This window comes from Centroberyx gerrardi, chromosome 5 (genome assembly GCF_048128805.1).
Source record: "Centroberyx gerrardi isolate f3 chromosome 5, fCenGer3.hap1.cur.20231027, whole genome shotgun sequence".
Lineage (NCBI taxonomy): Eukaryota > Metazoa > Chordata > Actinopteri > Beryciformes > Berycidae > Centroberyx > Centroberyx gerrardi.
The window spans coordinates 6249386-6271796 of record NC_136001.1 but is presented as its reverse complement, the minus strand read 5'-3'; the positions used below and the strand labels follow the sequence as shown (position 1 = coordinate 6271796).

At 41.6% G+C, this 22411-nt stretch overlaps 1 protein-coding gene across 1 annotated transcript in view; it reads left to right on the top strand.

Annotated features, from left to right (window-relative positions):
- Positions 1-736: 736 nt before the first annotated feature.
- The window catches only part of lhfpl4a (LHFPL tetraspan subfamily member 4a), a 55884-nt gene continuing 34209 nt past the window's right edge, over positions 737-22411 (top strand). Inside the window, exons 1-2 of the mRNA XM_071900213.1 lie at positions 737-754; positions 8234-8645. Coding sequence (XP_071756314.1) covers positions 737-754; positions 8234-8645 — 430 coding nt within the window. The remainder of the gene's footprint in view (positions 755-8233; positions 8646-22411) is intronic.

Genomic DNA, 22411 nt, shown 5'->3' with positions numbered 1-22411 from the left:
CGTAACTTCCTCTCTCCACAAGCTACCCAGAGCCGCTGAAGCTAAGTCCCTCTCAGATAGCAGGAGTATTATACACAACCTGGAAGGTAGACAGTAAGAACGGATTTAAACTGGTTTAGGATAGTTTTAGTACAGTGGGGGCTAACGTTAACGCGATGCCTGTGTGTGTTTCCTATGCTTCGTTCCATGTTGGTGTTGGTGACGTATATTGTGCGAGACGAGAGATGTAGTTCACTGAGCGGTTTCACACAAAACTAAACGTTACTGTACTGTTTTACAACAAACTGCGACTTTCTTGACTTGCAAAATTATCTTTTAAATTGACAAAACATCATATGTGTAAGTCATGGCACAATTCAAACGGGATCAAACAATTATTTGTCTCTCGCCGTTGACTACTGTACATATTTTTTCCGAAATAAGGTCCCATGGGGGACAGCGGAAGGGGAGGGACTTAGGCTCTCTATAAACAACATGCCATTGCAACCGACGATAAAATATGGCGATGATCATATTTTTCCGGTATCAGGCCTGTCACAGGTCTATGAGGAAAAACGAGAAGCCACAGTTTGAGAGTAGGGATTGCTAGTCTGTTTACACTCAATTTCAGTTCCAATTCCAGTTCAGGGATCTGATATTAACCAGATAAATGTAATGTGATATTTATCAAGCCTCTCAGAATAGGAGTAGGCTAATCAGGGATAATGCCCAGGTCCCCTTGTGACAGGCTGCTGCCATGATACCGATTTCGCCAGTCTGCCTGTCTCTGTTTGATACTGGTGAAAATAAAACGACAACGTGATTAGGTAGGCATATGACATCGTCACCGTGAATAAAACAACGCCATATCCACGCGTAGCTGGTACAACGACGAGCTTTCAGTAAAACGAAACTGAACCGGAAGCTAGTAAATCCGTTTTAACAAAATGCGGAAGTAAGTTGGGCATAACCCTTATAGAGCGAGCAACTGTGTTTGGGGTCCGATATGTATGACGTATTTATAGCGGGCCGGGTAAAGTCAAAGTGCTAGACTGCATAAAGGCGCGTAAATTCAACTAGACTAAACAAAGCCTTCAGATATCAGCTGTCAGGCATATCAAAGCAGCACTGCTGTGTCCCACATTGCGAAAATTCGTCACGGTATAACATCACGTGAAGTTTTCATTCTTCCCAGTACACCCAGAGTTACGAGCTAGTTTACATGGCTAGCTAAGAGAGGCAGGCTTTCATTCCTACCAAAAACACCAAATTGTTTATTAGACGCTTCGACAAAGTTGACTTCACTGTGCCAGTGGTCGGGGGACTATCTCCGTATATGGAGACTCAAAACGGGAGCTATGCCTACACAGCTATATACTGTATACTAAACCAGCACCCATGCCAGGTGTGTGGGAGCGCCACGAGAAGCCTTCTCTCGAGGTGTCACCCAAGCACTCATTTATGGACTCTGCACGTGAGGCTGTAAAAGATCTTCGTTCTGGTGTGTAGGCAAAATAAAGTGTTTTGACTTTGACTCTGGTCTTGTGGTCTTTTGGCCATTTGTTTTCTACTGGTTGCTTGGTCAGTCTGGTACCTAGAAGTCTGCTGTAAACAACCAGCAGCGGCTGTTACATTTAGGCTAGCCCGTTCTACACTGAATAAATCCCGACTGTTTTACTAGGTCGAGAGGTGGATCAGAGCCGTTGTTAAGCCAAAAGATTGCACTGTGGGTCCAATATTTAGGTTACCTTCTTATCTCCTAGATGTTCCGCACTTGTTCTACACTGCCAGGTATGCGCTGGGTGAGCAACTTCATTCAACTTCATTGGAATGAATGGGCCGGCATCTTTGAATACCTCATCCATAGTTTACAGTTTTTCACAATTGTTTACACACGTTTTCTGAATCTTTGGCTAATTTTCTCAAAACTCTAAACACAAAACACAAAACCACAAACACACAATGCAAAACTCTACAAATCTCTAGCAAAAGCAAACACTGCATTCCAAACGGTTTTATCTCTTTCCAAAATGTTTTTTTGCATCAAAATGACACACACACGCCATCATATGAATAGATCTTTCTACCAACCAACAACACACTGATGTGCTCAACACAAAACACTACTATGAATATCTTATCAGTAGGTTTATGCCTTTTGCATTTTCAGTGTTACACTGTAGACGGTTGTAAAAGATACAGTTACAGTAATGTATATCTACTCAAATATAAACACACACAAATGCAATACAGTAACAAAAACATTTTTCTTTTTTTCCAAAATGCAGTATTTTGGAACACTTGTGTTTTGTATATACAGTAACACTTTACATACCCAACAGGAGAAAACCAGGAAAAACATTCAGTAAGATAAACGGTTTTCTGTTCACACAGACTGGTCGTCTCTCAGTTCTGCAGAAGATCTAAAAACGTGATGTGATTGGTTATGGTACAAGAATATTTATATTTTTCAATATGAAATGACACATTACTGTAACATTGGCCAACCATCACAGTAGTAGTAGCACAGGCCTAGTGATATGTAGGATTATAGTATACTATAAAGAAAAGTAGTGACAGTAGTGATCCGGATCTCATCTGAGATAACTGTTCTCCTTGCTCTTCTTTGTCCTCTTCCTCCTCTTCCTCCTCTTCCTCTCACTCCTCTTCCTCTAGCTCTCACTGCAACATAGGTTTCCATTGTTCTCAAAAACAAGAGAGCTCACCTGTGGCCTTTTCTATAGTGCTAAAGCTCTGATTTCTGAGTGAACAATTCAGATATTAGTGTTTATATGTGTGATGAGTGGATGTTGCCAATTGGTAAATGAAGTTAAGCATTGGGGATGGCAGTGCTTCCACATGTGATTTTAGTTTTTGAATGTTGTGCCTAATGTAGAGAATGAGAGAAAACTACACATTACTGTGTGTAGTGTTTTGCAAAAAGTGTGATAGAGAATTGAAAACTGAGTGAAAAGCAGAAATTGTGCTTGCAATTTTGCAGACTTGGTTAAGGGATTTGGTACATGAGTTTCAGGTTTCAGTGACTGCGTTTCAAGTTCCAATTTTAGTGTGTAAACAATTGTGAAAAACTGTAGTGTGCTGCAGCAAAAGTCAATCAGAACCAAAGCAAGCTGCCGGTGCTCACCCGCGTATGCGCTGGGTGAGCAACTTTCATTGGAATTAATGGGCTGCCATATTTGAATGCCTCATCCATAGTTTAATACATCCATGGTAAACACCTAGGACAGCCAATCTGGGAGATGGTTTTCATTTCTGGTATTATGATTATACTTTCTGATTCTGGAAGCAAGTTTCTACTTTTATATACCATACACTCTTTGAAATTTGAAAGCAGATGTCCTTATTATATATTTGGGTAAATGCTATATTCACAAAAGAGAAAGAAAATGTTTTTTGCTAAATAGGCTGCAATATTCACAGATCAAAATTTACCAAAACTCTTTTTACCCTTTTTTGTGTGATTTTTTGTTCTAAGAGTTTCCTCCTCTAAGAACAGTGACGTTGTTGAAATTGTGAACCTTTATAATACATTCAGTCTAATGTAATTATGTGAGCTGTGAATATTTGTAAATTTTTTGTACATTTAGGTAGTATACTACAAAGAACTATTGCAATAAGGTAGGTTTAAGGAAACATACATCATCACCTTGTAAAGTGGACATAATCAATTATAATACAGTTTTTAAAGCTTTGTTATTATAACTCTATTTACTCAGAGATAGTGTTTATGTACCATTTGAGTTCATTGATCAGAGGAAGGAACACAAGTAATTCTTTATGTTTTGTTTTTTTGCTCGTGAAATTGCATTTGTGACTATGGAATTTAGCCATTTAGCCATTTAGCCAAGATAACTTCTAAAAAATGTTTGTCTTCCTCCTTACCCTTTTCAGTAAATCCAAACATCACATTTTCCCACAAAAGTGAAAAGTGAGAGTAAATATTATCAATTATAAACCATTAATTATTTGTGTATAGGCAGTGCCAGAATAAATGTAGTGCTGTTTCAATGTGCTCCTGACACAATAAAAAATATCAATGACTTTTTAAACAAGTAATGGCTAGCATGGTAGATTTTATGAATAATTTTAAATGACCTCTTTAACCTTACTTATTAAGTATTTATGGGGCAATAACCACACTTTCGTCCAATAGGAAGTGACACTGGGCATTGTTGTAAGATCCTGCTCAAAAAGAGCACAGTTTGCTTTATTGTTTGTCTTCGGGTGCAAATATTGGTGTGATATTTTTATATTTGGCAGACGCTTTTATCCAAAGCGATGTACACATGAGATTTTAATACAACACAAGCAAGGATCTAGTCAGGAGAGAATAACGAGAAGGCTGGAGTGATAAAAGCTCAGCCAGCTGAGGAGTATGGCCATTAAAAAGTGCTGTTACTGAAGGAACAGCATCCATAGCCAGTTAGCCACTGAGAATTCTTTGGGTGCTATAGGCATTTCACTTTGACAGCCAATTATTCACTAAGACATCTATCCAGGGATATAGTGGGTAAATGAGGAGGTGAGTAAACTATGAGCCCCCTCATCATAAGGAAAACAACCACCAATATGAAGAAAAATCAATCAATCAATCAATCAATCAGAGAAGCTCTATATCCTTCATATAACTTCGACACTTCTTACGATGACATAAACTATACATATTTACATCATGAACATTTATGTCAAGCCGGTAAACTCCATTGCTAGAAAATAAAACCCATGGCCCAGCCTTAATAGAATAGAATAGAATAGAATAGAATAGAATAGAATAGAAAAACATTAGCTGTCCAGGAGATGGGATGAATTTGGGATGGGATAGATTTAAATAAGGAATTAATTTACAACAGTAGTATTGAGAATCAAATGAATAAATAAAACGTGCAAAGAAAATAAAATTTAATTCCAGGTTTTACTTATTGTTTTTATGTAGCTGTGGTCAGAACCTCCATCCTATCGGGGTGGAAGACTGGCCAATATCATTTTTTTAATAAAAGAGATTCTAGTTGAGACCATGACCAAGGATCAATTCCCTTTGGGTGATTACACTGATGATGATGATGATGATGATGATGATAATGATGATGATGATGAAACTTTAAAGGTGCACTAGGCAGCTTTGCACTGTGGCAGCCCTAAGCGGCAACGAGAAATAGCTGCTTGATTTTTGAAAATTTGAAGGACTTCATTACCCAGAAATCCTGTAACATGTTATCCGTAAACTGTGCACTCCTTGGTCCTTTATTTCTTGTTCTTAGTGTCTGGTGGGGGTCCAGCTTTCTCTGGACGGAGCGCTCGTTCACTGCTGTAATGGAGAAAGTTTCGATTTCACTCTGAAGTTTCCATTCCTCACTTCTTGTGTGGAGAAGATTTCCTGCCAGTGATTATACTGACACCACTGACATGCTTTTCTTTGTTGCAGCCCCACTTCACAATTTGGGCTGACAAGATGGTTTGTTTTTTTTACATAAAAAATCTTGCCTAGTGAAGCTTTAATGATCTCCACAGAGAAATTGGGTCGGCAGAGCAGCATAGAATAGGATTTAGATAAGAATGAAATAAGAGGACAGTAATGCAAATAAAACAAATGCGCAAGTGTGCATTGCTAGCTGTTCACATGTTCACCTATACAGATGGAAGAACATACTGTATGTACAGTACAGAAATGTGTCCAGAAGTGTAAATATGAATCACTAGCTATTCACATTATCGGATTTATGGATGGTATGTAAGCCAACAGGAACATGTGCAGATGCGCATTGTGAGCAATTGCCTTGTAAATGTAATGTGTAATGTGTAAAATGTGATGTGTCAGAAATATTTAGGCTACTGACTCATAAGAGGGTTTTGAAAGGGTTTCAGAAGACCAAGGTTGATGGGACTTTCTCAAACCATAGAGGAGCATGCAATCCTAACTGAGGTTAACTGAAGTTAAAACATGACTAGAGTCCCGAGGTTTTCACAGGACAACGTACATGAATATGTACAGGTCATGTGCATAATAAGTCCTTACTGATAGTGACATACCCTATTTAGTTTAGATTAAGTCAAATGACAGTTGTTTTGGAATGTTATATCTCTTTAGTCTCAGAAGATTGCTTTAAAGCAATGGAGGATGTAATCTTGTAGTGACATTAAATTATACATAAGATTGTGAACATCAAGGCCCGCAGTCAGTATCAAGAGAAGTCATTCAGCCAAGCAACTTATGAATGCTTAATGTACAGTTATGAAGGCAAACATGACCGCTCCATACACCTACCAGGCCATTTCATGTTCAGCCGTGTATGAGTCAACTTGTGTGTAAACCCAATGCATAGATGTGGTGTTTTCGGTTGTTTAATCCATTAATATTGTATTTTCACGTTTTTGCAGTGTAGAACAGATTGCAAGCAAATATAGCCAAAAACAGAACATGTTGACCCATCGCCTCCCCACCCTCACATACTATCCTACATATACATACATATACACAATTTGATACTGATCTTTGTGAACCTCTTCACAGATACTGTCCTGTTAAAGCATAATTCACTCTATCTTAAGGAAGGAGACCATTTCATTAAGCCATGTTTTAAAGAGAGGTAGATCACCACTTCTTCAAGATAAAACGCTTGGCAATCACCATGGCAAACAGTAGAGCCCGCTGTTCTGTGTATGACAGTGAGAGCAGCCAAGAAAGACCAATTCCTCATTCCTGTAACCCGATAACCATAAAGAACCTCATGTTAATCTTTAGAGAAAGTCAAATAAAATGTGTGAGCAATGAAGTCTATGACTTAGAAAACAATCACATAATCACTGATATTATAGCCAGGGAGATAAAAGCGGAGATAGTGAAATCTAGAATCAAAGTCATGATTCCTCTGGAATGCCTAATGCCTAATCCAGAGGTTCTCAAATGTTTTCATGTCTCGGACTCCCAAATAGACACATTAGACCCCACTGACCCCCATCTGATCAGATTTAGTCCCAGGATTTTAGTTGTTGATTTAGTATTGAACACTAGAACTGTCTCCTGTACATGGAGAGATAACAGTGATGAGAGTGAAACCTATGATTATAATAGTCACACCTAACTATACCCAACTGACGCCAATACGTAATTCATCAGTGATTGGTATGTGCATGCGTGTGTGTGTGTGTGTGTGTGTGTGTGTGTGTGTGTGTGCGCGTGGAGTTGGGGGCGGGGGAAGGGGAAGAGGAAGAGGGGGGGTTGTCTTCCAAATTTCTGCAATATCCAAAACGTGTGCGCGCCGTCATCCACAACCCCCGTCGTCGACATCCCCCGGTTGCGTGTGCGCGCACGGAGAGAGACAGGAGAACGCACGGGCGAGAGAGAAAGAGGGAGAGAGATAGACAAGCAGCGAACGAGCGAGCGAGAGAGAGAGAGAGAGGGAGAGAGAGAGAGAGAGAGAGAGAGAGAGAGAGAGAGAGAGAGAGAGAGAGAACCACAAGAGCAGCATCCAAAACCACAGACATGGGGCTCTCGGTATGTGCAGTTATAGAGGACTGATATAGACTAGCTTACATATTTCTAAAAAAAAATGTATGCGTAAAAGGACTCCCGTCGCTCCTGTGTTTGTGTTTTTTTGGGCTACTTTAATTTCTGCCTTTAACATGTCAGGCGTTTGGCACACAAATGTTCCCGTTCGTTTCCTCTAGATGTCTGCTCATTTGCGGAGGATTCATCTCGGGAAGCTCGACGGGGGCAGCGCGTCTCTCCTTTGAAGCCTTTTGGTCTGATGCGCGGGAGAGCAGATGCCGCTACATTATTAACACGAGGAGACGGCGGTGAAGTGCTCAAAGAAAATAATGCGTCTCATCTCGTCCAGCCCTGGCCGTTGTTTGTGGCTCTGTGAGCTCGGTTGGCTCCGCTGTGTCTTTACGCGTTGAGAGGAGCGGAGGAGGAGGGAGGATTTTCCCCGTCTCGGTTGGATCACGCATCGCTACTGAATTGATTGATTGATTCGGAGGGGGGGTGAGGGAGGGAGGGCATTTGGATGTGAGGCTACTCCTAAAAGAGCAGAATCTGGATCTGCTGATTGATCTTTAGGAAAAGTGGGGAACCAGTCAGTGGACCTTTGCACAATTGTTGTAGTGGCGTTTTTTTTGTTTTTGTTTTTTTTATATATATAATTTCCTTGTACCCACGGATAAGGGGAAAGGGGGCATCAAGAAGAGGGGAACACCGGATCAGCACTGCTGTGTGCGGGGAGGGAGGGGGGGAGAGAGAAAAATGCTGCCTTCGCAAGAAGCCTCCAAAATCTACCATGACAACTACATGCGCAACTCGCGGGCCATCGGGGTCCTGTGGGCCATCTTCACCATCTGCTTGGCCATCATCAACGTGGTGGTGTTCATCCAGCCCTACTGGATCGGCGACAGCGTCAACACCCCCCACGCCGGCTACTTCGGCTTGTTCCACTACTGCGTGGGCAACGGGAACTCCAACCGGGAGCTCACCTGCCAGGGCAGCTTCTCCGACTTCAGCTCCATCCCGTCCGGAGCCTTCAAGGCGGCCTCCTTCTTCGTGCTGCTGTCCATGGTGCTGATCGTCAGCTGCATCGCCTGCTTCGCCCTCTTCTTCTTCTGCAATACCGCCACGGTCTACAAGACGTGCGCCTGGATGCAGCTGCTATGCGGTAAGGAAGACACTTTGGCTGTTTTGGGTTTTTTTTTGGGGGGGGGGGGGTTCCCTCCTCCTCCAATGCCTCTGGAGGGTGGACAACTTTCAGGAGAGGTGAGGTGATAGTGTGCCGAGTTAGAGAGATCAGACCCCCCCCCCCCCACCCCCTTACTTGTCAGGGCACCCCAGAAATTTCAGCAGCGTCCCTGATCTACAGGAAGATGGGAGGGCATCATTCATTCTGTGCACGAACACCGCGTGGGGGTCTGTTCATCACGAGTGAAGCCTCCCTCTCATCTTCCATGGGCGTCAATTGGGTATGCGAAAGTATGGGCACTCCCCATAGCTTATAGCCTAAGTGAGTTGAAATTTGATCTTGTTTATCTTGATCTTTTTTATCGTCCATTAACCATTTATTATTAATGGACAACAAAGATCAAGAGAAATTTATTTGGAAGCCCTATCTAAAGAAAAAAGTAATTCAGGATCAGTGTTAAATACCATGCAAACAATAAAGTTTATTTTCTTTTACCACTGAAGTCATTTGACCCAATGGTTGCAACAATGTGTCACAGTGTAATTGTATGGAATTATCATAATGAACTGCCTGCAGCGGTGTTGCATCAAAGATCACAGTTTCTATTTTAGTGCCATATCTGCCTGCCAGATTAGCCTACGTTATGCATGATCCGCATATGCATTCCAGTACATTCCCACTCTTTGCATTCATTCATTCATGCAAGATCCAATAGCCAAACAGCATGTGAGGCCTATAAATGTATTAGATGGGGCTGTAAGTTGTCGGACCCTGTTGAGCTCACTGATTTTGGGTGCAATACAATTGAAAACAGACTCCATTTTGATCTATTTCAGGTGCAATGGAATGGAATGGATTTTCCTAATTAGATCAAACTGATGCTCACTTTTGTCTTTTTCCTGAAACGTCTGAACGTGACAAATTGTGACAGGAGCTGCTTTTGCTCTGGTCCTCTAACCTTCCTTTCCACAGTCGTAGCTGTGCTATACAGTATGTCTAAGCTGTTGTGACAGAAACATGGAATAGCAGCCACTTGTGTGTGTGTGTGTGTGGCAGTTCATTCCCAGAGCTGGTATTCCCCCGTCATGGAGCGAACAGATTGTATCACTTCAGGTGGAGCCCCTACAAGTGTCTCACGCAAGCTCAGTCCGCATCAAAGAATCCCCCAGCGAACTCCTAATCACACAAACCACTAATTAACTAGACATGGTGCAGATGAAATTGGCCTCAAATGTGTTTAAAAAAAAAAAGACAGCAACTGTTCATGCAGGCGGGAGCTGATTCTCATGATTTGGAGATGAGGTTTGATTTGCATTTTGTCGCTGTCTCTCTCATATATACACTCACACACAGGTTATTCCACTAATCGTCACTCCTGGGGAGGGGTTGGGGGGGGTGCTAGACCATTTGAAGAGATCTTTCCAAAACGAGATATCCACCTCCTGAGAAAAATGACACACTCCTGATAAATGACTGATAGTACAAAATTCAAACAAATGATAGTGCTTCTAAAGGATAGCAGGTAAGTTAAGTCCGTGATTGACAAAATGATAACACCATTACAGAGTGGATCCTCTATATTTTAGAAGTATTGAATGATGAACTTCAGGTAATGATTTTTTACATTAGACAGCGCTAACTTATAAAACAGGGGCAATATCAGTTATTGTTCTGAGCCTCTGGCCATGGTCGGCTTCCTCCGCTCCGGTCCAGCATGCTGCTGTATGTCATGTCATCAGGTGTTGTCTCAGCCCATTAGGCAGCACTATGAAGGAGATCTGCCTGGCTAGGGGAGTTTCTCAATGGGCTTGGCGGTGCATCGCAGTAAAAAGTGAGTCAGTGCCTCCCTTTGAAGAAGCCAAGGCCAAGCTGAGGCAGTGCATATATGAAATATTTGCAAAGCCTCGCGGGAGATGAAATTCAAGGCACGGCGTAAAGGTGGAGTCCTTTGTTCTCAGTTTGGAAAAGTTGTAGTTAAAGATACTACGTGCAGTATTATGTCTTAGACTACATTTCCCATAAATCCTGTTGCTTCCTATCACGTCGCCTCATGTTGGTTTTGAAGAGTAAGAAGAAGAGCTGATAGGAGCCCTTGAGAACAGCCAATATGCATTCAGATGAGGTGCGCTAACGTCAAGTTGAAATTATGCAGTTAGAATAGTGGAACTGGAATACAGTTGTGGATTACTTGCAAAGTAAGCAGATTTCCCGCCAAATCCAACCCATTGGCACACAATGTAAAATGCAGTGTAGAGGCTGGTAGAGGCTGACAAACTTTTCAACGATGGTCTCATTTATTTACAGCGATTACACCAATGTCTCAAAATTAATATGGTAATTATTTATTGATTTTAAAATGATACACAAACAACTTTAAATTGTAGTAGTTGCATTCACCAGTGGAATACTACAACTTATCATACCAATAAGGCCACGAGGATGCCCTCACTTCCTTGTTGAATCTGTTTTCTAATGCCTCATTGTGTACAGTAGGCTTCAGTGGAGTGGGGCTGAACGATAGAGGATGTAACTGGCAATAATGCTGCAGCAAAATGTCATTTCAATTCCCTCCGGAATGGCAAATCACACAGCATTGAATGCTGTAGTCTTTGAATTTCATTCAAGAGTCTGTCCTGGATGCAGGAGAGAAGAGCTATGGTGGCATTTCCATCACTAAGCGCTTACCTAACCATTAATACTTGTTAGCTATATCGAGTTTTCTCCCTTGACTGCCACAAAGGTTAAGTTTGACATATTCTGTAAGAAGTTGACATAACATGGAGGGGGATTTCAAAAGGGATTCCTCCTGTTGTTGCTTTGGGGTGGATTTTCTATTCTGCTCTCCCCATTCCCCCTTCCATTACCTCCGTCTCTTCTATCCCCAAACCTGCCTGTATTTCCCCCGTTACATCACTCTGTCAGTCCCCAACTCTTTTCTTCTTCACTTCTCTCCCTTCATCCCTCACGAGTCTGTTTTCCGCAGTTCCCTTTTTCCCAGCTTCCCGAAGCCTGCTGGTGTTTCCCATCGACATGCGGAGCAGCTTCAGAGGCGTCAAACCGACAATACACTCGCAGTGTGTCAGTTTTGCACGTCTCCTCTGAAACCGCAAGCAAGTTCTGAGAAATGTTGTCGCATGTGTTCACGACGTTTAGCACTTTTGCTCTTGTTGTTGAAAGACACGCTTTCCCTTTCTTCATTTGACTTTTGCTCGACAACTTCATAGCTTAAAAGGAAGGGTGCCCAGCTGGATTTGAGTTTTGAATCTTTTTACCTTAGTTCTTTGCCTTATCCTGGTGTAAGAGCATCATGATGGAGCTTTCACTCAAGGGAAAAATGATCTGAAGTATGGCGGGGCCAAAATGTTCCCAAAAGGTTCCCTTCATGTTGTTGAGATGGTTCAAAAGTATTTTATTTAACTGGCAAGCGAATCGTGTCATTTTCTGTGACTATTTTAATGCTGGCATGAGCTCAGCTGTACGCTCAGTGATCTATAAAAGATAGGCCCCATAGGTGGTTTGCTGGGTCAGTGCAAAATAGTGCAGTGCAGACAAATTCTCTGAAATATTGACTGTCGGCTCCAAAAGTGCTAAAAAGTGCTCCGATGGCCAGCTTTTTCCCCCACGACAGTTTCTTCTGGTATTTGTGGAATGAGAACTTAGGTACTACAAGTCTGACAGGTCATCAGAAGTGACTAATTGCAAGAGGCTGTATTGAACCTTTTTGGTCGCACAGAGGCAGACTAGATATTGGATGGCCCAGTCTAAACCCTGTTCCTTGCCAAAATGATACCATTTCTCAAAGGCAGTGCACCGTGCAAAGTACCATCCCGAGGGAGAGGAGAGGAACTTTGGCAGCGTTTTACATTACACAGGCATGACTCCAGAAAGAGGTAAGAATTGGAGACTTTATGGTGCTGCAAGGGCTGTAATATTTGAGTCCAGTCTTGGTCTTGAGTCCAGCCTCAAGACTTTTCTGACGTCTTGGACTTGCCTCAGTCTCGTGCCTGTTTTGACTCCGACTTCTCTTGGTCTCGGCTGCTATTGGATGTTGACTCGATTTATCCTGTCCAAACATTTTCAAAGATAAGTTTTCCTCCACCTGGTCCAGCCCTCCTTTATTTTCTCCCCAGCTCTACCAACAATTTAAGGGATTTCACTTGTGTAAAGTATGTACTGGTCATCAAAGTTCTATGCATCAATTAGTCAGAATCCAATGCATTGTTTGTTTAGATGTTGAAGAGTATAGTACAGAGATCCTGCAGATAGATCTACATCTCTGTTCATCCTTAAGAAACACCTTAAGCATTGTCTTGATATTTGGAAAGACATATACACTCTTTGTTGCCTGTTTTGGTCTTGGTCTTGGTCTTGAATCGTACTCGATTTCCTCTGGACCTGTTCTTGACTTGAACTCGACAGGATCTGGTCTTAGAATTGACTTGGACTCGACTGACATGGTCTTGCCTACAGTCCTGCATGTTTATTGTGTAATTTAGGTACATTTATATCCATTCCAACCTTATCATTGAGCTTGTTTAAAATAATAACCCGACATGAATGAGATGTGTAGTACTATGATTCAACAAACCTGATAGGCATGTCAGACAAAAATGATTTTCTTTTGTGTTTGGGTCGCCACAAACTCCCCGTGCATTTTTGGCAAACTCAGCAAATGCCTCTGCTTCAAACATAGCAGGATGAAGCCCTGAAGTATCTGGAGATGGCTGAAGCGTTGTATGTTCCACGTTACAGTGAGCTGGAACTGCACAGCCGGCGCTAGCTCTCCTGCAACTCACCTTTGTGCGTTATATGAAGATCCCTGTGTATTCAACATGTTGCAAACAGTCACAGTTGCCCACAGCATCAGAATGAATGGGGATGACCAGCGATTTATGGTCAATAAAAAGTAGGGTAAACTATGACCTCCAGGTAGTGATCATCACAAGGCAAACAACTTCCAATAGAAACAAAAATCAATTATATTTCCAGAAAACTTGTGTTTTTTCCCAAATGACACCCCATCCCATGACATATCTTCATGTGACTTAAATCATTGTAATACTAGTTACTACTTTGTATCCTAGGAATTAGGGATGGAACGATATATTGAAATTCAATATATCACAATACAAAAATGTGATGATACGTATCGTGGGGCATAAAAATGAATCGCGATATTAGCTCCATTTTATTCTGCTGTAGTAATCACAAATGAGAAGTGGAGAAGTTTTTTTTTTACTCCATCTTTGGTGCTCAGCGCTCATAGCTGTGGTGTTTCTGCACTGCACTTCCCAGAGATCACCTGTCAATCAAACAGTGTGTCCAGTACTGTGGCGTCTTTTTCCTTGGATTCTCTGTTGATGCAGTTTGAGTTTCTCTTTTCTTTGTCTGTTCAGCCATGGTGGCTATCACTGCTCATGCTAACTACCCAGTTCTTCTTCTTCTGTTGATTCCAAACTGGAAACATAAAACGCATCACTTCCTGTGCGGCAGAGGATTTTTCCCAGGAAAGAGCTTCCAGACGCCGAGTGTTTATAACAGCAAGTGGAAAAGCTTTCATGAACTGGATATAGGTTTAATTATTATTGTGTTACATCAATTGATGATAGAGAGTAGCAAAACGCTATTTTAACCATTTGAGTTGAAGAAATGGTTGGGGGGGTGGTGTGCCAATAAATAGGCTCCTAGCAGAGCCCTTGCCTAAACCTGTCCTACAGTGATAATACAGTAATACTAGAGTTATAAGGATGCAGCCCTGGTATTGTCGAATGCCTCTCAGAGTCACGATTCGGTGGCGTCACCCTCAGCGGTGGCCGCGATGCTGCCTTTGTGTCTGTGTTGTGTGGGAGAGAGAGCACTCCATTGATACACAGAGACAGTGCAGTAAACTTGCCTCCACCTACTGCCAGAGAGACAAAAGAGGAGGACTGCAGCAGAGAGGCGGCAAAGCGTACCGTGTGTGAATCAACACAGTGGATTCGTGGCCTCACCTGCTCCCTGCACTCTGGATCTGGATTCATACTGGAAGAATCTGCAGCCACCAGGGAGGCCCATGCTTTTTAACTTCATGTTTGACATGACTGAGAAATGCTTGTTTTTTCCTCTCTCTCCCCCTCTTCCTATATTTACAGTATCTCTAGTATATTTCACTCCCTGGCTATTTTTTTTTCCAGGATCACTGTGGTGTTATCCATTAGACCACAGAGAAAAGGAGGAGTAGTGTTGGGTGGTAACTGTTACTCAGTAATGCCAATACAGTAGGCTATTACCTTTCCCAGGTAGAGTAACAAATTGCTATGTCAATTTCAGTAATAAAATTACACTTACTAATCAAAACAAATACATGAAAGTCTGTAAGTTTTTTCTCACTCCCTCTAAATATCAGATTGAAGTGGAATTATCTGAAAGCTAAATCCAACCCCCATCTTCTATTCATTCTTGGCCAAATTAGTCGTCATCCTCTCAAACTAAGCTTCTCGTTTAGATGAGAAATGGTAGAAAAGTTGTCTTTCTCTGGGTAGAAGTATTCCCACTACTTTGATTTTATCCAGTAAAAGGACGACAAGAAGATTTGACATCAACACTGTTTGGTTTCCTGATCATTCACAGGAGAGGAAACTGACTGATCCTGATTTTAGAAGGGAAGAGAGGACGAAATCGCCAGTTTTGGGATAAAGTAGTAAAATGAGTGGTGTGACGAATTACTGCTCCCGGGAAGTAGGTTAGTAGTAGGATAATAAGTAAAGGAATGATATCACTTTTGAAATGAGTTGTGAGCAATGAGTAACATATTACTTTTGAGTAACGAGCCTAATACTGCTTACAAATAACTTTCATTGACGTCATGTATTGTTGTCACTAGTAATGTGTCACATACCAATTTACCAGTTTACCAATTTGGAGAGAGTAGTCTCCCTTGTACACTAAACTAGAGCACAAAATGTTCACAATGTGATACTATGGCATGGTAAAAATTCATATTAAAACAACTTCCAAAACTGTTTTGAACAGATATCAGAAAAATATTTAGGTCCTGATTTCACAAAACGATGCAGGTAGCAGCTATGGACGACTAATGGATGTCATGTCAACTTTCCACTATTGATATTTACACTGGTTTTCAACAGTGGTGCACACTGTCATACCAACATCTCTTCAGCGTCAAAATGTTTGCTGTTTTAGCTCTGCTAATGATGGGAAGGATGTTACACCTACACTTTATCTTTGCACAGGTCCCATCTTTGTCACAGTTTGTGCTCCATATGACATGACAGGGAGATGAAATGAAACACCGGGAGTCTCTACATCACATGTTTCACTATAGAGGCTGTTTCTCTAAGCTCTACACCCAGATTTAGGTGATGTAGGGGGAGGAAACACGCCTTCTCTCCTGTCATTAGCTGTTCCTCAGGGAGCTTGTCATGGACCTCTGCTGTGAACAGAGCCACACAAAGCAAACACCTTAATTATGGTCTCGTGAGACTGTGTGTGTCTGTGTGTGTGTGATGAAGCATCACTGTCACTACAGAAAATATGATTTGATGACTGAAAGGTGAGGAATGCTAAAAGGCAGGAAAGGACAAGATCAAGAGCGAGGAAGGTAGAACGGTAATTAAAGAAGTAAAGAAAGCCAGCAGATAAAGGAAAGGATTTAGGATATAGCTGGGGTGTGTGTATGGGTGTGTGTGTGTGTGTGTGTGTGTGCTGCCTGCCGAGACCCTGCTAATCTAATCCAGAGCTAATCTCCTATCAGAGGGGAGACTGCCCGGGGTTTCACATCGCAGCAGCCTACTCTCAGCCTACCAATAATCCATGGCTCTCTCCCCAGAGGTTAAGCCTCGACCAATTATTCTCCACACCACGCAAACCCCATCATCGCCGGCAGATCGGCCCAACAAGGCTCCCTCACTCCTTCACACCTCCCAGGGTGGAGGGGGCGAGAAACAAGGAGAGCAGAGGAAACGAATGAGGAGAGAAGTGAGGGAGGCGGGGGAAATGGTCAAGCTAGTATAACGGAATAGAGGCTGACACTATTTGTTGTATCAACTGGGTGTTATTGTGAATAGTCAGTGTTGGGCAGTAATTAATTACATGTAATTAAAGGTGCTAGGTGTATCATTTTAACATCAATAAATCATTGCCACATTAATTTTCAAATATTAACATAATTACTGTAAAGAAACGAAGCCATTGTTGAGAAGATTGGCGGCCTCTACTGGCCTCTACACTAAATTTGACATTGTGTGGCACCAGGTCGGATTTGGAGGGAAATCTGCTGGATTCTTCCAGAGCAAACAGAGCTAAAGCTTAAAGCTAAAGCTAAAGCTGGAAGGAGTGAAAGGCCGATGGACAAATCACTTGCAACATGTTTATCCTCTTCAGAAAGACAAGGTGAAAACCTTTGACTGAAATAGCAACATCCTCTTTGCAACAGGAAGCCACAGGGTTTATGGGAAATGTGGTCTTAATTTTGGGAAACAGTAGCACAAACAATACCACTGGTGTGAGATAGAGACTACCAATCGTCTCCACCATGGTCTCGTTTGTTTACGGTAATTATATCAAAGTATCACAGTTAATTTGACAATATCTTAACGTTTAAAAATGATACATGTAGCACCTTTGAACTAGCTTAAAGGATCAGAAGTTCAGCGATTTGGACCTATATATAATTTCTCTTTTACATACCTGTAGCACTTGGACCCACAGACAATATTGGCTCAAGAGTCAGCTGTCGGTTGAAACAGCAAGCTCAGTTGCTAGGCCTTTTGCTGCTAACAATGAGTCCAAACAGGGTTTGTCAATATATCTCCAAAAACGACATGATGACCAACCGACAAACTTATATCCACAACATCGAAAGCAGCGGCACCGCACCGTTTCCACTCAGTGGATCATCTTCTACCAAAATCTACTGTTTACAATCTGACCTGACCGTCCAAAACTAGATCACTCCGCCAGTAACGCACTTTCACCCCAAAGCAGTCTGTGCTGTGGCAGAGAAAAATAGTTCTGTGATTTCCTGACGAGTGAAAGTGTGTGTAATGAGGGAACTGCGTCATGAAATCAGAGCTAGTTTTAATTTATGTACTACAACTTTTCCGTTCACTCACAACAACTCCACTGTGGAGCCTTCAAATGCCTTTTTTGGAGATATTTTGACATACCTGTTAGCAGCAAGAGGACTAGCAACAGGAGCTTGTTGTTTCAACTGATAGCTGACTCTGGAGTAAATATTTTCTGCGGGTCCAAATACTACAGGTATGTAAGAGACAAATTAGATCCAAAATTGCCTAACTTATCCTTTAAGTACATTTTACAGCAGCTTGGTGGTAGTTCAACTAAATTCAAATTTGGATTTGTTTTTAGCAGTCATTTGTTTTGCAGTCATTTTGAGGTGTACTACTACTGCAACTGCCAAGCAAAATCACATTTTTGTTAAGGTAATCTGTGATAGTTTTTTGCAGTCATTGACATTGACAGATGTAGATATTTAATTTTTTTTGTTTTTGTTTGAGTGACTTTTTAAGTAACTTTAGTTAACCAAACTGTAACTCTCTTGAGGGGAGCTTTGCTGTAGTAATTTCTTCCAATGTGAAGTAACTGGTAGCTTGTAAAACTATCTTTCCCAACCCTGGGGAGTGCATTAGGCACCACTGCAGAGCCATCTAGATCAATTCACAGTGTGCTTGCATACACCTGTGTGTGTGTTGGATCCCCCTAAGTCTGTTTCAGAGGCTTTTTCCACGCTGCCAAGAATAAAACTGTGGGGGAAACACTGAATCCTTGCCATTTTTTAAATTTTCAACATCAAAATAGTCAAATGTAAAGATAGTGAATATCAGTGTAAAATGTAGCAGCATTGGCCTTCAACACTGGTCTTATATACTGAATGTGTATGTGTGCATGCCTATGTGTGAGTTTGTGTGTGTGTGTGTGTGTGTGTGTGTGTGTGAAAGAGGAAGCTGCCTAATGGGATTGGAGCGGGGCCTAATGCTCTTGGGCCGGGTGCAGATGATAGTTTAATCAGCTCTGTGGTGCAACTCTGCACTGGGGCCTCTCCTGGCCGCCGGGCCCGGTGACGGAGTTCCGGCGTGTACCGGCAGACTGCAGGTTGGTTGGACAGACGCTCGCCCGGTCAGAATCAGCAGAGGGACAGCTGCTCCACACCAGAACCAAAGCCCACGCCAACACCTAAACTATCACACAAGGAGAAATGGATGGAGGGAGCAAAACAAGTGCAAATCTGCACAGTAGCTTGCGGCTTTGATGCCTAATCAATGTTGAGATAATTTGGTTGTGTGTAGCAATTCTGAGATAGTATAGCTGTTTAGCTCACACACGCAAGATAGTGATCCGTAACCCCTAGACTGCATGCAGCCAGGATCAGTAGCGATTAGAGCTCGGGCATTTCATGCCATGTGCTAAAAAAGCTATCACACAAGGAGAAATGGATGGAGGGTGCAAGAAAAAGAGAGTGAGCTAGTCGTTCTCCTTTCAGCATTTCCCTGTTTCCCCTCTTCCTTCTTTTTCAATTCCCTTCCCTGTGTTCCCTGTGCTCACCTCAGTTCAGTTCTCAGCTCTATCCATTTTTACCTTCCATGGGTTTAACTTAAAAAAAAGACCTTTTTATTGCTGTGGGTATTTGCAAAGTTGTCCATTGTCACCACTGAATATTCCAAGGTAATTACATTATACTTAGAGAAGAAATTAGACATTTATTGTCATGGAATGTTTTGTGCCAACATATGAGCCAAAATCTCCTCCCCCCTTCCTCAATCCCTCCCTCTCTCATTCCCATGCTGCAAACCACGTTTTCCTTGTTTTCCCGAGGAAACATTGAGTTAGCACTGGGAATATCCTTTCTCTCCATCAGAGCTTGTGACGGAAAACACTGTTAACGAAACACATCTCCCCTGGGAGAGCAATACAGAGGCTGACACTCGCAGCAACACACACGCACACACGCACACATTGACTTTAACACGAGGTAACTTTCTTTGTTGTTCTCACCCCAATCCATGAATTAGTGAGCGAGTAATGAGAGAAAGAAAGGCAGAGAATGAGAGAGAACGAGAGAAGCCGCCACGCCTGCAGGGGACTGTAGTTATTTGTGTCTAATTAGCCTACATTCAGAGAATGCAGAGAATACCAATCTTTCAGGATCTCTCCGTCTCTTTCTCTCTTCTCTTGCCATAGTTATTCTGCTTTTGGCCACAAACTTCTAAGCAGGACTTGGCCTAGTTAGCAATGATTTGTTGCTGTTTAAGTGAGCTGGGTTTGGCTTCTGGAGTCGACCATGGAGCGGTAATTAAAAGGAAGACCAACAATGAGATGGATAGGTGTGGTACCCAACAGGGCTTTCTCATCATGCTGAAAAAAAATCCCTTAGTTGTGCCTTTAACTTAGTCAGGGGATGGCTATGTACTAATGCAACTGTGATATAAAGTACTGAGTGTGCAGTATTTATCTCGAGGCAAATAAACAACAGAAAATCTTTATTTTCATGGGTGCGGACTAGGGGAGAATTCTTTTCAGTTTTAGATGTCAACTCTTAAGGTTTTTCCACCAACAAACTCTTCACACTTCTCCATTATTAACTACACCTGGTCATAAACTGAATTCACAGCACTGCACTCGCTCGGAGCCACCAGTGACCTTGTTACCTCATTCCATCTCCCCGTAAATCATCATAACCGCTTATGGATTTTTAATTTCATGCCAGTCCTTGATACAGGGGGAGATAGCATTCCCTTGGTCTATAGCAAGGGTGGAGAGGCATTTCCTATCAACCTGACGCACAGAGGGAGATAATTACATGGAGGGCGTACAGTGACAAATTGTCAATCAGTGTCTAATGTATAGCTATTGATTTCCTGGCTTGTTAGACGTGCATGCTACTCTAAAGAGAGAGGCCTCGGGCAGTGGATGTCTTATTTAACGTGGGTGTTTCACTTCAATGGCAACAGACAGTTTTCTGTTAGAGAATATGTCAGAGTATTGACGTCCATGAAGTGTTGACTTGTTCCTAAATGGAGACAGCTTTCCAATATACACCTAGCTGATGGAAACTGCTCTTTTGTACTATAGGTACTGCATAGCAACTATATATGTACATTGGAAGATTCTGTCCTCAAGCAACATTATCTAGACACATAGCAATATGGAAGCAACATTATCTAGACACAGCAATATGGAAGCAACATTATCTAGACACATAGCAATATGGAAGCAACATTATCTAGACACATAGCAATATGGAAGCAACATTATCTAGACAGCAATATGGAAGCAACATTATCTAGACACATAGCAATATGGAAGCAATATTATCTAGACAGCAATATGGAAGCAACATTATCTAGACACACAACAATATGGAAGCAACATTATCTAGACAGTAATATGGAAGCAACATTATCTAGACAGCAATATGGAAGCAACATTATCTAGACACAGCAATATGGAAGCAACATTATCTAGACACAGCAATATGGAAGCAACATTATCTAGACACAGCAATATGGAAGCAACATTATCTAGACACATAGCAATATGGAAGCAACATTATCTAGACACATAGCAATATGGAAGCAACATTATCTAGACACACAGCAATATGGAAGCAACATTATCTAGACACAGCAATATGGAAGCAACATTATCTAGACACAGCAATATGGAAGCAACATTATCTAGACAGCAATATGGAAGCAACATTATCTAGACAGCAATATGGAAGCAACATTATCTAGACAGCAATATGGAAGCAACATTATCTAGACAGCAATATGGAAGCAACATCTAGACAGCAATATGGAAGCAACATTATCTAGACACATAGCAATATGGAAGCAACATTATCTAGACACAGCAATATGGAAGCAACATTATCTAGACACAGCAATATGGAAGCAACATTATCTAGACACATAGCAATATGGAAGCAACATTATCTAGACATAGCAATATGGAAGCAACATTATCTAGACACATAGCAATATGGAAGCAACATTATCTAGACACACAGCAATATGGAAGCAACATTATCTAGACACAGCAATATGGAAGCAACATTATCTAGACACAGCAATATGGAAGCAACATTATCTAGACAGCAATATGGAAGCAACATTATCTAGACACATAGCAATATGGAAGCAACATTATCTAGACATAGCAATATGGAAGCAACATTATCTAGACAGCAATATGGAAGCAACATTATCTAGACACATAGCAATATGGAAGCAACATTATCTAGACACAGCAATATGGAAGCAACATTATCTAGACAGCAATATGGAAGCAACATTATCTAGACACATAGCAATATGGAAGCAACATTATCTAGACAGCAATATGGAAGCAACATTATCTAGACACATAGCAATATGGAAGCAACATTATCTAGACACATAGCAATATGGAAGCAACATTATCTAGACACAGCAATATGGAAGCAACATTATCTAGACAGCAATATGGAAGCAACATTATCTAGACACATAGCAATATGGAAGCAACATTATCTAGACAGCAATATGGAAGCAACATTATCTAGACACAGTAATATGGAAGCAACATTATCTAGACAGTAATATGGAAGCAACATTATCTAGACAGCAATATGGAAGCAACATTATCTAGACATAGCAATATGGAAGCAACATTATCTAGACATAGCAATATGGAAGCAACATTATCTAGACACAGCAATATGGAAGCAACATTATCTAGACAGC